General features: G+C 33.8%; 2 protein-coding genes and 2 long non-coding RNA genes across 4 annotated transcripts; 2 read left to right on the top strand and 2 right to left on the bottom strand.

The window, feature by feature from the left end:
• Positions 1–1393: 1393 nt before the first annotated feature.
• Positions 1394–4111, bottom strand: LOC148309950 (uncharacterized). Its single transcript, XR_015837460.1, has 3 exons — positions 3749–4111; positions 3442–3667; positions 1394–2739 (listed from the first exon to the last, which is right to left on the bottom strand). It is a non-coding gene; the product is annotated as an uncharacterized LOC148309950 (long non-coding RNA).
• Positions 4112–5386: 1275 nt separating this feature from the next.
• LOC148309949 (small ribosomal subunit protein uS5-like) lies at positions 5387–7357 on the top strand. Its single transcript, XM_088259251.1, has 3 exons — positions 5387–5425; positions 5747–6269; positions 7005–7357. Exons 2-3 carry the CDS (start codon positions 5748–5750, stop codon positions 7311–7313), a joined length of 831 nt encoding a protein of 276 aa, XP_088115377.1. The 5' UTR covers positions 5387–5425; position 5747; the 3' UTR covers positions 7314–7357.
• Positions 7358–8609: 1252 nt separating this feature from the next.
• Positions 8610–10941, bottom strand: LOC148309948 (uncharacterized). Its single transcript, XR_015837462.1, has 3 exons — positions 10781–10941; positions 10512–10612; positions 8610–8992 (listed from the first exon to the last, which is right to left on the bottom strand). It is a non-coding gene; the product is annotated as an uncharacterized LOC148309948 (long non-coding RNA).
• A 1319-nt stretch (positions 10942–12260) lies between these two features.
• On the top strand, positions 12261–15093 carry LOC148309947 (dolichyl-phosphate beta-glucosyltransferase-like). Its single transcript, XM_088259285.1, has 6 exons — positions 12261–12394; positions 12481–12655; positions 12738–12946; positions 13440–13654; positions 14105–14242; positions 14601–15093. The coding sequence occupies exons 1-6, from the start codon at positions 12326–12328 to the stop codon at positions 14791–14793; spliced, it is 999 nt and encodes a 332-aa protein (XP_088115411.1). The 5' UTR covers positions 12261–12325; the 3' UTR covers positions 14794–15093.
• Positions 15094–16738: the final 1645 nt, after the last annotated feature.

Below are 16738 nucleotides of genomic sequence, written 5' to 3'. Positions count from 1 at the left end.
TATCACCACCCTAAAAATTATCAGCTGGAGTGCTATACCGGGACGTCTTTTACCAGGACAATGGTTCAAATTTTAATTGAAGACAATTGTTCAGTGCTGCCACTCATTTCATATGTCTAAACCATCCCAACACACATTTTTGAATTTTAACAATAATGCTTATCTCAGCCTTCCATCCTTATTTCACCATTCGAACAACTATCTTATAACGATTTGCCGCATTTTGACTGCATTCAATCTACTTTCATCTTTCTTTTACCACTTTCATACATTAGGGTTGGAAACAGGCCTCCGTTGTGTGCTGCTAGTTTAGCTTTCCCTGATAGGTTTTATTTGCCACAACTGATTTCAGCGCACCATTCATTCTGTTCCCAGCATTCATTTTCTTTTTTATATCTTTCTTTCCATCCGTAAAAAAACATAATACCCAAATATATTATTTAGTCTACCTATTCTAAGATTTCCCCATTTACCAATATTTTATAATCAATCTACATTAATCTCTTTTAAAAAACCACTATTTTGGATTTGCTAACATCTATCAGTAATGTAATCACTTTCCTTGCACACATTATGCACTTTTGTCACCAATGTCTTCATGTCTTCTCTCCTATCCAAGAAGAACAACATTGTCAGCACACAAAAGGCAACAGACAGTCAAATTGTTTATTCTAGCTCCGGCATTTAAACTTTTCAGTTCTTTCATGCAATTATCCATGTATAGATTAAACAGTCAAGGTTACATTACACATCCCTGTTTAACATCTTTTGAGATGTTAAACCAGGATGAAAATAAACCACTCCAATGCATGCAGTGCTATCCTCATACAAGGCTGCAATGCCTTAGATAAGTTTGCAATACCCTGGATAACTCATATTAGCTGTAATGCATTGGATAACTCATAAAACCGTTTTTAAAAAAAACTCCAAAACTGTATCTCAATAAAAAGCTTCTTTTCATCTGTAGTGAAGTCTTAGTGATTTAAGAACAATGTTTCAAAATTGGTTCAAATATATATAGAACTTCCAAGAATTTAAGTAGTGTGGTTGTCAATAATGGGTAGAATTGGTGAATGTCGCATGTGTGTAAAGTGATCACTTAAACCAGCCCATGACGGTCGTCAGCCCGTAAATGCCCAGACTTCCATATTCTTTTTCATCTTTGATGAGATGTCAAAAAATAATGTGAAAGAAGAATTGGAGATAATCCAGATTTGTAAACAAGTATTTGGACACACTCAAAATGAAGTGAATAAATAACCATTGTTATGTTTTCTGGACTAAAAGAAATGTTTTACTGCTTGTTAATTTCTGGGTAAAATATTTTCGATTTCAATCACAAGGGTAAAAAAGGCATTTCAATCACAAGGGTAAAAAGGTAAAAAAGTCATTATTTTCTTCATTACATATATTTTTTTAAACTTTTTGTATTGAAAAATATATAAAATAAATGCTATAAATATCAAGATAAAACATAAAACCTTTAATATCATTCAACAAAAATTGCATTTACAATAGATTATTTCCAAATAATAAATGAGCTAAGAAAATACAAAGCATAAAAGAAATGTAAATTTATATTTATTTTCTTTCATCATGAAATGCATAGTTAAAATAATCGCGTTTAACATTATTTAAAATATGAATGGTAAGCACAAGCAAATACTTTAATATTGTATATGTGCAAAATTCTACAAAAAACACAGGCGACAGTTGGGAAAACATTTTTATTATAGATATATACACACAGAGAGAATTAGAAAGAGGTTTTCTGGATCAGTTCACATTTAAATGATTTAATATTTATTCTGCTTAGAATTGAAAATAACACTGTTAAGCACTTTAAAGAGATTAATCTAGCATTGCATGTGAATTTAAAAAATTGTATTCTACTTTTCACATTAATTCATGATAAACAGTAAGACCTTGTTAAATGCGCAGATGTTTCAACAAGTTTAGTGATAAACAAGGTCTTCTCAACAAAAATACTTATATCACATACTGTAATGCTATGAAATGCGTCGCGAGACTGCGTGCAAATATCAAACCTACATATTTTAGGGAATACCATAACGTAATACTTAAACAGCGTCTTACTGTATTTTAGTACCTCAGTATAAAAATAAACTATTCAAAATGAAAATCAAACATGAAATACTTAATTATACAACATAACAAAATTAAATTGTAATGTCAAAATGAAAAACTTTGCAATATTTTTTTCTTAGTAAAAAATAGCAGTCTGCCAGTTTCGCTATGTATTTCATACAAAACCATATACATTTTACATATGAACATATTAAATTATTAAGTATGTACAAGTAGTAGCAGTAGTAGTAGTAGTACAAGTATTACAGCAAAATAATCCCTAAAACTAAATTATTTTCTTCCACGATAATAGTAAAAGTAGCCATATTTCGTGAGAAGAAAAAATACTAATACACTAGAAAATGCAGTAAATATGTTTTTTTCTAGTCACAACGACTTGGCAGCTTTGTTATCTGCACTTAACGAGTCCGAGTTATGAGTTTCACTGTCTGAATTCATCGACTCGGACTCTGATTTAAGAGTTTCGTTGTCCGCACTCGTGGAGTCTGATTTAGGTGATTTTAATTTTTCATCCCCTGCAGCATTCAAAAATGGTACAATTTGAAACTTTATATTCCCACGTTTTACATGCTTCTGTTTTATTTCACCAAATTCAGACATCTCCGTTTGAATATCGGTGAAAATTTTTGCCTGAAATAAAAAAATGTATTTAAAGATAAGTTTAAAAAAATCACAGTAACAATAAGTCCAAAAAAATCCTGGTGGCATTGCATATGCATTGGGATTGGGGTCTGCAACAGCAAATTTAGTGCATTGATCATGAGTAAGATCACTTTGCCTATGCCAATTGTTATAGTTGATCCAAGTGCAAGCTGTCACTTAATTAGTCTAGGATGCGTACCTTTTTATGTATACTCTAAGCAGGCATGTCAAACTCGCAGCCTGCAGGTCGCATGCAGGCCGCGAGTATTTTTTTGGGGTCCACGGATACCCGCGGCTATATTTTTCATTTAAATTCTTCATGGAATCATTGTTTTGTATGGGAGCATATGATATTCTATTACAAAATCATTAAGTTGGATCTACTGCACCTCGTGTGACTGTCTTTGATAATAAATTATTCACTTAAAGTTAGATGAAAATGAAAAAAAGATATTTGAATTTTTTGATGTGGCCCGCCAGCGTACCCAAATTACCTTATGCGACCCTTGGTGCCTATTGAGTTTGACACCCCTGCTCTAGAGTTATATTATGCATTGATTTCTTACAGTCAGAATTTGTGTTCTATCCTTTTGAGAAAGCATAATTAGTGGAGTTCAAGAAGTAATGACTTGTGTAAGATAAAGTGTATGAGTCTCTTGAGAATAAATATATGGTGATGTGTAAACTTACAGAGAGTTCCGAGTTCTTTTCATCACCATTGATAACAACTCTAATTTCGTAAAACTTTTGCAGCCATTTAGACATTTTCTTCATGTGAGTTTGTAAATCATGACGTCCAATATTGGGAGACACAGGGAGAAACTTTTCTCCTTTAATAGATGGCTCTTTACGTGCTTCACGTTTTTCTTCTCGCCTTTTAAAATCCTCTAAATGATACTCTTGACCGGTCATCAACCTTCAATAATAAAAAAATAAAATTAAACTTGATAATGATAATTTAATAATATATTAATAAGATAAATCAAATATAACTTGCTTGTATACTGGTCTCAATGTTTTTGTGTCCAAGTCTACAATCTTAACTAGCTTTAATTCTCGTCGTTTGGATATTTTAACTGCCTCTGATAAATTGACAATTGATATTCCTTCATCCTGACCAATTAAAGTAATTTTTACATTTTCATCACCAACTTTTTTCTTAGGATTTGTAAGCCCAAAACCAGGTAGCTGTGTTTTAGTGGAAAAGACAGCGCAATTGTTGCAAAGTAATCTCACAATTGAAGTTTTTCCTATCGTTTGCAACATTTTATTTAATGTGATGATCGTTTACTTATACAAAGTTTTGACTTTTAATTAAATGTTATGATGACTCAAACGATAACCCTAATATATAACTGTCAAAAAAGATTGTTGATGGTTTGTTTGTTGCTTTCTCCATCTATGGTTTGTTGTGTTTTTTTTTTAATAGAAATAAATCAGTGCCTACTAAATTGCGAAGGTAAGCTGTATACCTTCCTACAGTCTATTCACAGTTATTTTACCTCTAGTTTTATTATTATTATTTATTTGGCAGTATAAATAATTTTAAAAAAATAGAGGTAAAATAACGAAAAACAGACTGTACATTTACCTACATAGGTCACAAATAACAATTTTTTTTAATCCTTATGGTGCTAAAAACTTTTGCGTGTACCGGTGAAATGTATTTTGTACACCATAAGTAAATGTGATTTAAAAACGGGAAAAATGTGTATATTCCTAAATGTTGCTTTTATTGACTAATGTTGAAGTTGAAATGTAATAATTTTGTTTTGTTAGCTCTGGTATTTATCTCAAAAAAAGGGGAAAAAACATCGCAAGAGGCCGCAATAGCTAGCGTAGCGACACAACTGATAAGTGAGACGATCTGCGAAATGCTGGCGGAATAAACACACATGTTACGACATGATCGTATATTTACAAAGCACGCCACACGCGCATACACAGAAACTTTTGTGTACTGGTGATTTTATTTCCGATTTTTCATAAATTATTTATTTCTTTTATATTCGTTGCAAATGAATAACTGTATATTAAAATACTTTTATCTAATACATAATTATATTATGGAGGAATATAAAAATTCTGAGCCCGTATCTATTACATTTTATATTGATATTTTCATTTTGGAATTCGAGTTGTGGTAAATACAAATCAACGGGAGGGGAAGATTAAATCTATTTATTAGCTAATTACCCCCGAAGTAATTTATTTTTCGATTGTCCACGTCTCGATGGAGACAACATTTTTAAACTTTTACTTACACAACAGCTTATTGGATCTAGGGGTTTGTTAAATTCGATGACACAAGTGAAGGAATTTAGGATGAATGGTAATGTCATTCATATATTGCTATATGAAAAGTAAATAGAGGAAGATTAATTGGAACTTTTAATTAAGAAGAGAAAAACGTTCACGTAAAGCCGAAATTAAAAGATTATTTCACAATTATTTGTATTTAAATTGAAAAAAGTTGGTAGAAAAAGATTTATCATACTTTTATGTGAACAAATTTTACTAGTTTTTTTGTGTACGTAAGAACTTAGTTTACGGAACCAGAGAATAAGCAAAGATGAATGATCAAACGCAGCCAAAAAATGTTTATAAAACGACTTGGAGCATCGCAGACTGCCTCATTGTATTTCCGGTTCGCGCAGTAAACACCTTGTTCTACGTGAGTATTCCTTGACCCCCATATCTATAAATTAATACAATATTTTTCTATTTGCGAGAGCTACTTGTATGTATTTGTATACGTTTAATATTACTCGTATTTACGTAGCACACAGAATAGTTTTCAATGGCGGTTTCGGCATCAATAAGTCGTTTGGTGTTCGCCACGTGTTTCCATATGATGATAACTTTTTAAAAACATTCGCGGTTTCCACCGGAGAGTCTTCAGTGACGGTCGTTTACGTCTGATCTTATAGTTTTCTCGTAAAATTATCTTTTATTTGTAGTCGGGAGTACTCTAATGTGATGGATGTTCTTGCAGAATGGCGGACGCAGCTCCTGCCGCTGGACGTGGTGGATTCCGTGGAGGGTTCGGCTCCCGTGGGGGAGATCGTGGTCGCGGGGGGCCGAGAGGTCGCGGCCGCGGGCGAGGGCGTGGACGCGGTCGAGGAAAGGAAGACCAGAAGGAATGGGTGCCCGTGACCAAGCTAGGACGCTTAGTCCGCGACGGCAAGATCCTGAAGTTAGAAGAGATCTATCTTTTCTCCCTTCCCATCAAAGAGTCAGAGATCATCGATTTTTTCATCGGCGGCACTGATCTGAAGGACGAGGTCTTGAAGATCATGCCTGTCCAGAAGCAGACGCGTGCCGGTCAGCGCACTCGCTTCAAGGCTTTCGTCGCCATCGGAGACAGCAAGGGACACATCGGTCTGGGAGTGAAGTGCAGCAAGGAAGTTGCCACCGCTATCCGGGGTGCTATCATCCTCGCCAAGCTGTCTGTCGTACCCGTCCGACGAGGCTACTGGGGTAACAAGATCGGAAAGCCTCACACCGTACCTTGCAAGGTAACTTAAATTTCTCCTTCGGTTCCTATACAAACTAATTTTATTAAATAAAATATATTTTAAGTACTTTGAATTGAACTATGCTGATTATTCATTTTTCATATCGTTCTTTTGTATCAACCCTAGAATGCTAAGGAATAGTAAAAAATATTTTTATATCTAATAATAAACAATCTTAAGGAAAAAATATCTGTACCTATTTTGAATACTCTTGCTTTTATTATAAATGTATATAATTTTTTTTAAACATGGTATTCTCACCTTCAATTATATACCCACTTTTATGCCATTTTTTTAAATGTTATATGATTATGTAAATAATTTTATGTTATATACCCACATTTATGCCGTACGTAAGATCTGGTTTTGTTTTCACTTTCAAATGTGGGATTTGGCAAGAAATTGGGTTGGTGCTATGATACTTTATTCTTACCCAGGTTACTGAAATTACTCTAAATAGTAAGATCTTACCTGCATCTAGAATAAGGTAACGTTGCACCAACCCAATTTGGTATCTAATTCAAGTACATTTTTTTTGTAATGTTCAATTCAAAGATTTGATTTGTGTATTTGAAATGTTTTATATGATGATACAAATTTTTATTCATTCGTGGTTTCCACTGGAGAGCAAAAGCTCGATGTCAGCTGCAATGCGTCTGATCTTCTCAATTATCAGCATTTGATTCCTCGGCTTATATTATATTCTGACAAGTTTTTCCTTCCTCCTTGTCGCAGGTGACTGGCAAGTGCGGCTCTGTGTCGGTGCGTCTGATCCCGGCTCCCCGCGGTACCGGGATCGTGTCCGGTCCCGTTCCCAAGAAGCTGCTGCAGATGTCGGGTATCGAGGACTGCTACACGTCGGCCCGCGGCTCCACCGCCACTCTGGGCAACTTCGCCAAGGCCACATACGCTGCTATCGCCAAGACCTACGCCTTCCTCACCCCCGACCTGTGGAGAGACCTTCCCCTTGGCAAGACACCTTACCAAGAGTTTGCAGAGTACTTGGCTAAGCCTGTCAAAGTTCGCTTTGCTGAGAATGTCTAGAATTTGACTGCAAACAGTAAATAAACTGAATTGAGAACCTGAAACTTTGTTTTTATTATTTACTTACCATGTTTCTTTTCATAATCAAGTTTCCCACGTTTTGGATAACTAATCAATAACCCAATATTATATTGCAAAGATAACTATTAATTTATAAATACATTTCCTTACTAAAAGGAATTGATTATTTTATTTGAAAGTTTTTTTGCCATTTTTTTGTTAAAAATATCGGTGACAAAATGCCCGATATGTTTTCCATTATTTTCTTCAAGTGTGAGTGAGATGGACTAGCAAATGTAATTTGATTTGCAATCTAGAACGGGGCTGTCCAAACTGGTTACAGTTCTGGGCCAATCCAAATTACAATGGATTGGAGGGCTGCAGAAATTAATACTTTAAAAAAAATGCACATTTCGGGAATTCCCCTGATAATAGTGGCAACTTGTTGCTGCAGGAATAAACATTTATGGTGGGGACTATCTGAAGTTTTTTTATTTTATTGTGACATAACACATGATGCGAGCATTCGTAGTCAATACAGTGAGCTGAGCTCGTTCCGAGTGCTCCGTGAGATGTTCAGATGCTCGCTGCGAATGTTACGTTACCAAAATACTTTGGTCAGTTCCCACCTTTATTTATTGGGTGTTTTCAAAATTTAATAAACTTTTTAGGATGAAAATTTTCATTGTGATAGATCATAAACATTATTGTTATTTGGCATTTGTTATTTCAACTGTGGAATAACATGATTTAAATATAAAAATAAAACATTTGTATCAGGTCACTTTTTGTGGTGCATAAGATTACAGGTGGTTTATATTTAAAGGATCAAAAACATACTGCGGGCTGTGCTTTAGACAGCCCTGATCTAGAAGCAAAAATTTTATGCAAAACTGGAAATGAACAGGAATGATCTTACTAAACCGTATCCAAAAATTTCCATTGCATTCTCTTCCCCCTTACTGGTGTGACTTGTCCGATGCAAGATCTGTCATTCAATTGATCCGTTCTTAATGATACGGATACATTGGTGCGGATCTTTTGAATAACCAGCTCTAATTCAAGCATTAATGCTAGTGGACTGAAGGTCTGATGTTTCTCAGTAATGCGGCTTGAATAATTTTTTATCTAGGAAATTAAGTCCATCGAAACTCAAGGGCACTGATAACTCACCGCTTCATGTGCCAGCCATTGCTGCCATATAAAAGTTTGAGAACCAGCAGACATTATCTATCCATATCAAGCATTATTATGGATTATGTAGGGGTGTCAGTTTCACAAAATAAATGAAAGATAAATATTTGTAACATATATTTTTATAAAAAATAGTATGAAACTGTAACAGAGTTGTTTAGTTCTCGAAATTTGTTTTTCACGCTTTATACACATATCAATCTCATTATTTTTTGTATTCCACGTTTAGAGTGCATTAAGAGATAAGTTTTTATAATATTCACCTCCATAGACAGTAATTAGGTTTGTCAGATTTGTATACTTAGGCATTAAAATCTTTAAGTTCCTTTTCAAAAAGTGATATAGTGTGATCACACACATCTTCTAAATCTTCGAGGCCTTTCTTTAATATTTCTACAGCGCTTACATTGAATGTTTGTATTCTGAAATTCATTTTAGTTTCGGCAGGATGAGGGACTGTGTAGCCACAAAACTGGACCTCGGGACTGAAAAAAGAAATACATGTATGTTCATTTTTCATATCTCCATTAGTAATGAGTCAAGTTGTGGTTTAGTTAGTGCCAGGGACTTAAAATCTAAGGTTCAATACTCCATCCTCTCTCTTCATTTCTTTTTTTTAAATATAAAACTTATAAAACTTTTTAAAAGAGGTTGCCACACAATAGTTTTCTTAGCAATGTATCAGCATCGCCTCAATTTGACTTCTTTATTTAGAGTTCCATATCCCAACATTTGCCTTGCAAAAAGCTAGTGAACTGCATGCAGTGTGTAGACAGGTTGATGCGGTGTTGCCAGTCTATGGTCCCTGAGCTTTGAATATCTCATTTCCCTCTGGTCTTCCCATTCTCTTTCTTTTTATCAAGTTCCATAGCTAACCAAATGGCAAATTGAGGCAAAACAAAAAAGAGTGCTCTCCTTTCTGAGCAACTGCAAATAAAAATTAATTCAATGCATATTTATTGATGGTGTGCCCTAACAAAGAGATGTGAAGCTTACACTGTATTTATGAGAGCAGGTTCAAGGCATTATTAAGTGGTGAAGATGCCGATGTGGCATTGAGGTGATAAGTGTAGGATAATCTTTAGTTTTGACTTATTTTTGTATTATGATCCTCTTCTGTAATGTAGTGATTATCACTATTGGCTAACGTTTAAGAAGTCCTGGGGTCGAAATGAATGTAAATGATTTTTTCACGGTAATATTCATTAAATATACCCTGGACTAGTAATAAGCATGCACATGTGAGGAGAATGGAACCATTCAGACTCCCCTACATTGCACAGCACGGCCAACCTCAAGGTAGACGATTCCCAGGCAGACCACCAAAGAGATAGACAGACAGCTGAGAATCAATATCGCAGGAGGCTAATCCTTCTTTAAAACAGTTCACAATGTCTACACCGAGTAGAAGAAGAAGTAAGAATGGCAATTATGGAATTAAAAAGAACTATTTTTCTTAAGTGTAGGAATGACCTTCTCATTATCATCCATAATGATCAAGTTAACATTATACCAAATCGGTGAAGTGACCGAAATACCATTGGGTGCGAAAGAGGGTCACAAACATAAGTATTATGATGTATCTTTTTTTTTTAAAAAGAGAAATATTTGTGCTTTAATTATTTACACAAACATTTCAATTTCATACTATTGCTGTAAGCCTAAGCGGCTCATTGTTAGAAATAGGTATTAAATTGTGGTAGAGTGGGTTCGAACCGAGAAACTGACTTAAGAGTCCGCGACACTAACCACGGGACCACAACCCGACACTTATTATTAACTTCATTCATTATTAATCACTTATTTGTTTTAATGATGTGAAATTACCCTCGAAAGCCAACAATATTATGCTTTTACTAAATTCCATTCAAAAGCAGAAAATATACCTGGTCTCTGACATTTAAATTGAACACTTGAAACTGTTTTAACCCGTGAAACACAGTAAAGGAAACCCCTGAATAGATTATCAGTATAAATAGGTTTGTAAGACGAGTGTGAACTTACTATCTGGAAATAATGCATTTTAAGGCATTCCCAAGAGTATGTCCTTCATCTTGAAAAACAAATGTTCGGCAGGTATGCCCACCATCTTCGTCTCCCGGTAACTAGAAAAAAAGATAATTATTTTTATGTCAATATAATACACATCGATTTAAAATAGTTCGGTTTGTAAAATGTTTCCCTATCGACTGTGAAAAAAAATACTCAACAAATTGATTTAAAACATGAGTTTTATTGACAAAATTTATACAGAATATAAAATGGATACTTGCTTCTGAAATCATTTTATGATTCAAATAAAATACAAGAAGTTATTTTATATATATTTCGCGAGATTTGTTCTACTTCTAGTGAACTTATTTCAAAAATACAAAATTAAAATAATGTGCAGGTTATTTTTTGTTGACAGTTTTTGACACATGGTTTTAGCCACAGACTATTAAATTATAGAGTTTTAGTGTAGTTAGAATTTAGAAAAAATAATGCCTACACAGTACCCACCGACGCATTCCCAACTGTAAGGATAGGCACACATATACAGTCCATAAAAAGCGACTAAGGAAGATTGAAATGTTTATTAGATATAAATAAATAATATTTTGGTTATATCGTTTCTAGAATAAAAACATCTATAATTAACAAATAAACAAGAAAATAATAATAATAATAAATCCCTTACCGTACCCCAATAGTGCATAGGGCACTGCTTCATATAAACGCAGTGTTATCTCGATCGATTACACATGAAGGAAAGGTCAGCCCTCCACTTCAGGTACCACTCCAGTGTAATATTGAATAATAGTGAAAAAATCACTTATATTTATTAAACCCCCCTGGGAATCGAACCCGGGACCTCCAGAACGGTTGTCCGCCTCCGTAGTGTAATGGTCAACAAGAAAATACCCGAATAAAATAGTCATGATATATTCAAACGGCTTTACAATTCGTAAAAATCACAGCAATAACTAAATTTGGTCATGGTGCTGATTTTTTTTTATTTTAATCTTTTTTTTTTACAAATAATACGGGTTTTGTATGGAAAAAAATAATTCCAATCATGGTTTTTAAGAGAAAAAAATCTAAAAAAAAGATGAGTGTGACGTATAATTGCGGTGTATTTCAATATTTTCGCAATTATGAAAGTAATAATCCAAATGCCACTTTTATTCCTGATGAACATTACATACTACTTTGTATTATATTTGATATCAACTATTTATTATTGACTTAATAAATAAATAAAAAAAAACAGAGAAATTGAGTTTTTAGCGTTTCTAAGCTTAATCTACTTTTCGCGATCTATTATTTTTTGGTCATTACTTTGAAAACATATTTGTTCAGGTCGTATTATTTTTAATAGTATTTACCATAAATACACAAAGCAGAAGAAAACGTTCACATGTGAATAAAAATAATTTTTAATGCAGCATTATTTTAATGATGTAATTTCACAAATATGAGAATTAAAAACATGCATAAGGTTAAAAAAATGAAAAATGAAACTTCATCTTACGCATTACGGTAGCATATAAAACAATTTTTTATTTTTATATCATCGATTTAGATATTTATCCAAGTGCATATATTTATTAGCCTGCATTTCGCCAATATATTTATGTAACTTCTGCGGTTTAGTGGATGTATGGCGGAATAGGTATTTGAATAGAATGATATAATGTGTATGGGGAGCATATTTTTTTGTTGCAATGTTTCGGACGTGGCTATAACTATACATTTTGACATTTTTCTTTTGACGTTTGTTGTACTTTCGCCGCGTTAGGTTATGTTTGTAATGTGTAATTTAAGGCAGTTTTAAAATGTTTTATTTGCAACTAACGACAGTGTTTATTTATGGAGGATGTTTGGCGATCTCCGGATTTCTACTGGTTCGATTTTTATCTATTTTAAATGCTATGAATATCTTTTATAAATATGTAAACTTGTTGATATTTCTGTCTCTTGTTTTTTTTAGATGTGCTTAATAATTCTAGTATTTACTAAACCATATCCGAGTGTGAAAAGGTATAAGGACGAGAAATATTTCAAAGATCATGATTCAGGAGAAAATATAGAATTTCCTTCATTATCAGACCCGCCATCGATAAATTTAAGTGTGGTAGTTCCTGCCTATGATGAAGAAGTGCGATGTAAGTTGAAAGTTATAAAGTGGTTTTTAATCCACGCTTCGGATTTGTGGTATTTATTTCATTTCTTCTCCTTCTTTTTCAGTACCCCCAATGCTTGATGAATGCATACAGTTTTTGGAACTTAGGGTTAAAGAAAATCCTAAATATAAATACGAAATTATTGTTGTGAGCGATGGAAGTCGTGATAATACAGTTTCTGTCGCGAGTCGTTTTTCCAAGAAGTATGGAGTTGAGAAAGTTCGTGTTTTGGATTTAATCGAAAACCGAGGAAAAGGTGGCGCTGTTAAGTTGGTTAGTATTTAATTTGTAATAATAAAATGTCGATTTGAGATGTTAGGCATCACCATGATGTGTAATTTAAGCTAGATTTAAGTTTTGTACTGACATATAGTGGAACTGCATTTTATGTAATAAAATAACTGTGTTTTGTTGACCTAACTAAAGCTTTTGATAGAGTTCTCCTGGAAGATGTTTTAGACATTCTGAAAGAGAAGAATAGTAAGTAAGAGTAAATCTACAAACTCTCAGGCATAGCCTCTATAAACGATCAATTGGTCGCATAAATGATGTAAAAATGGACAATTTTACTTACTCTGTGAGGTATATATACCCTTCGACTTAGGTGAATGTGAGTGCTTTAACTTTTAAGCAAAAGATTTCTTAGACAAAAAACAGTAGTTTAACATAGAGGTTTTAAATACAAAATTCATAGGAAAAGTTAATCTATATTTAATTAATCAAAGTTAACAAATACACTGTCAACTTGATATCTGCCATTTTCCAGGGCGTCATGAGTTCCAGAGGTGCTTTGATTCTCTTCGCGGATGCTGATGGAGCCACAAAATTTTCAGAATTTACAAAATTGGAAGGAAGCTTGACAAAATATTTTGGCAAAAATTATATCTCTGAACCAGAAACTGTTGCTGAAAAGTCAGCAATTGCTATCGGATCACGAGCACATTTAGAGGATGAATCTATTGCCTCGAGGAGTATGTTTAGGTGGGTTTTATCGAGATATATTGTTGATTTATACCTTTCCATAATATGTGGGTTGACTGACATATTTCATGTTTTAAGTATAGGAAAGATACAAAATAATTTTCTTCAGATATCTTTACTTCAGAGAATACGGCTGATTTTCTAAACGAAATGATAGATATGACCAGACTTGAATCGAGTTGCAACATCACATCGCTGTCTTGCACCTAAAAATTACTAAATGGATGCATTAGTCTGTGGGAAATGCGTGAGACAATATCTCTGTGTCCCTGATAGTTTTATCAAAGCACACCAACAGATTTCATTGTTATGCCAGTTAGAAATATGATTTTTCTTGCAAATCAGCTCTCTCTGGACATTTGCGTAATCCACTTGTCCCTTGAACCACTCGCAAGAATTTGTTGAAATGTAATTAAGTAGTTAAATAAAAGTTTGTTTTATTTTTTACAGGACTGTTTTGATGTACGGTTTCCACTTTTTGGTCTGGCTTTTTGCTGTACGCGGAATTAAAGATACGCAATGTGGATTTAAAGTTCTGACTAGACAAGCAGCGAGGGTCTGTTTTATGAACATGCATGTCGAGCGATGGTAAGTAATGTTAATTTACGCTACTAAATACTTGTTTCCGATTTCATTTAAATTATTTTCACGAGTGTGAATTGTCAAGCAAATAAGTCCTGAATTTTTATGCTGCTTAGAGAACAGAATACTTATATAAAAACATTGGGGAGAAATCAATTTTCATATTTGGTATTATGGCATTACGTTTTGGGATGTAATCTGTTTTTGACAATGTTTGATTTGGGAGCCATTGAGATTTTAAGGTATTGTGATTTTGAGCTGTTTAGACTTTAAACTATCGGAGTTAAGTTCTGGCAATTGAACACCTGTTTGTTTATAATATTATCATATATTTGATTGCTTGTAATAATCCTTTTGGTTGTAGGGCATTTGATGTTGAACTGCTATATATTGCCCAGCAGTTTGATATCCTTATAGCGGAGGAAGCAGTTTACTGGACCGAAATTGAGGGATCTAAAGTAACTCCCATATGGTCCTGGCTTCAAATGGGAATGGATTTGGGCCTCATCTGGCTGCGCTACCGAATAGGAGCGTGGAAACTCCGAAAGGCTGAATAGATTAGATTAGTCAATTCTAAATTGTGATCCAGTCAAATTTAGTGGCTTTCCATATATTCTTTTCGCACATCATTCCTGTGTTTTTGCACTATCTTAGTAAGAGTAATGGTTTTGGTTGCTTTTGTTCTAAATAAACTATTAGTAGTACAATAGCCACTTGAAACAAAGAATAAGAAAAAATACATTAATAAAGACATTGTCTCGAAAATTTTTACAACATTAATTTTTATAATTATACTATACTACGTATTATATTTCTTTTAAAATATGCATTTCTTAGCTTAATACGAATATAATAATTATTAACCGTGATTTTTTTAAAACTAGGTAGTTTGTGATATAAATACATAATTGCACAAATCATATTTTGATGACAGTTTACTTCAATATTTTTTTGTTGATCTGTTTATGGTAAAATTTTGTAATATTGTAGATGGAAATGCTTTATATCCAAATATTAAAATATATTACAAATGAATTGTCAACTTTATTAATGTTTCACCCATTTTACATCCCTTAAACTCATTTCAATAAGGCCCACTCAATTAAATAATATGGCTGTATTAACATACTAAGGGAAAGGTATTTCTACCCGTTAGATCGATTGATGCATAAGGATGCGTAGGGTATTTTTACTTTCTGCGCCGGCCTCATTTCAAAGTCAGAAAAGAAGGAATTATATTATGTTTTCATATGAATATTATCTACCAATTTTTTTGTTAAGGTCTAAACTATAAGTACACCATAAGTAAGTCATTATAAAAAGTACTTTTGGGATAATTTGGACAGTATAGTGATTGTCAATTTGATATATAATATGCTATAAGGCATATCTATAACAGTGAGTGACTGTCAGTTTTTTGATTTGATCATTACTTAAAGCAATCATTATCTTAATACAATCAATCAGTGCACAAATTTGATTGCGTATTCCATATCTGACAATTTGGCATTGAAAACATGAGCTGGAAATGTTTTTTAGTGTGGTGGTTTGACTTTGTGAGGAACGAGGAAAAACGGCGCAGTACGCAGCAACTCATGTTCACAACTGTCATAAAAAAAAGACAATTTGGTTGGCTAGGCCATGACACTATGATATCAAGTTTGCTTCTTTTATAAGGCATAAAAGAGGCAAATATAAAAGAGGCAAACTTGATTCCTTCTGCCCAGGACAGTCCACCAGTGACAGTGTGTCAGCAGTTCTGTCTGAACCTCGTGATGCAGACCTGACTTGGGAGGATGCAAAAGAGCTGGCAGTCAGCGGAAGAGACTGGAGGCAGTTTGTAGACTATATGCTCGACGTAGAGAGCGGATATGGATGTATGATTTTTTGACAATTTGACATCAAAAACTTAAGCTGGAATGAAATACATATAAATTGAGAACAAATTACGAATACTATCCCGATTGGGTCCCCCTGACTTTGACTATCACTTGAGAGTAATTGTCCTCGTCTTGGGCAGCTCTAAATAGCGCCTCGACTGTCCTGATATTTTCCAGAGCCAGGAGATTTGTCCTTTAGTGTTAGAAGATTTTATTGTTTAAATAAAATAAAAAATGTACTAACTTATATGATGAGGATAGTTTCTTTAGCAATGCCGTTTTATATTAACACATTGTTTGCGGGATGCACTTAAAAGCGTCTTTTACATACTGTTGGTAAAAAGGGGGAGACGCTTGTAAGCGTTTTATTTGCTTACTCTTGGTAGAGCGCGAGAGACAACAAAATACATTGTACAGATGGAAATTGGGTTTGAGGTTACTTGTCATTAGTATACTGAGGGTCGGACGGCAAACTGTCTGAGTATAGTTAGGGTCGGGGTTCATGGGAAAACCTCCTGCAAAGTATGTGTTAAAAGGTTTTTAAAATCCACGCTTTCAGCATTTTAAGCTTGTTAGTTACTTAGGTGGATTCTGGTGTTAGAATCGATTCCAACCCTTGTAC

The sequence above is a fragment of the Brachycentrus maculatus genome, unplaced genomic scaffold (genome assembly GCF_059751285.1).
Source record: "Brachycentrus maculatus isolate JH-2025_06_01 unplaced genomic scaffold, ASM5975128v1 h1tg000115l, whole genome shotgun sequence".
In the NCBI taxonomy this organism is placed as follows: domain Eukaryota; kingdom Metazoa; phylum Arthropoda; class Insecta; order Trichoptera; family Brachycentridae; genus Brachycentrus; species Brachycentrus maculatus.
This window is presented reverse-complemented; position numbering and strand designations above follow the sequence as displayed.

Coding starts and splice junctions, on each gene's coding strand:
- LOC148309949 (XM_088259251.1), top strand. CDS start 5,748: ATGGCGGACGCAGCTCCTGCCGCTGGACGTGGTGGATTCCGTGGAGGG. Junction 6,270..7,004: donor CTCACACCGTACCTTGCAAG/GTAACTTAAATT, acceptor TCCTTGTCGCAG/GTGACTGGCAAGTGCGGCTC.
- LOC148309947 (XM_088259285.1), top strand. CDS start 12,326: ATGTTTTATTTGCAACTAACGACAGTGTTTATTTATGGAGGATGTTTG. Junction 12,395..12,480: donor CGATCTCCGGATTTCTACTG/GTTCGATTTTTA, acceptor TGTTTTTTTTAG/ATGTGCTTAATAATTCTAGT. Junction 13,655..14,104: donor GCCTCGAGGAGTATGTTTAG/GTGGGTTTTATC, acceptor TATTTTTTACAG/GACTGTTTTGATGTACGGTT.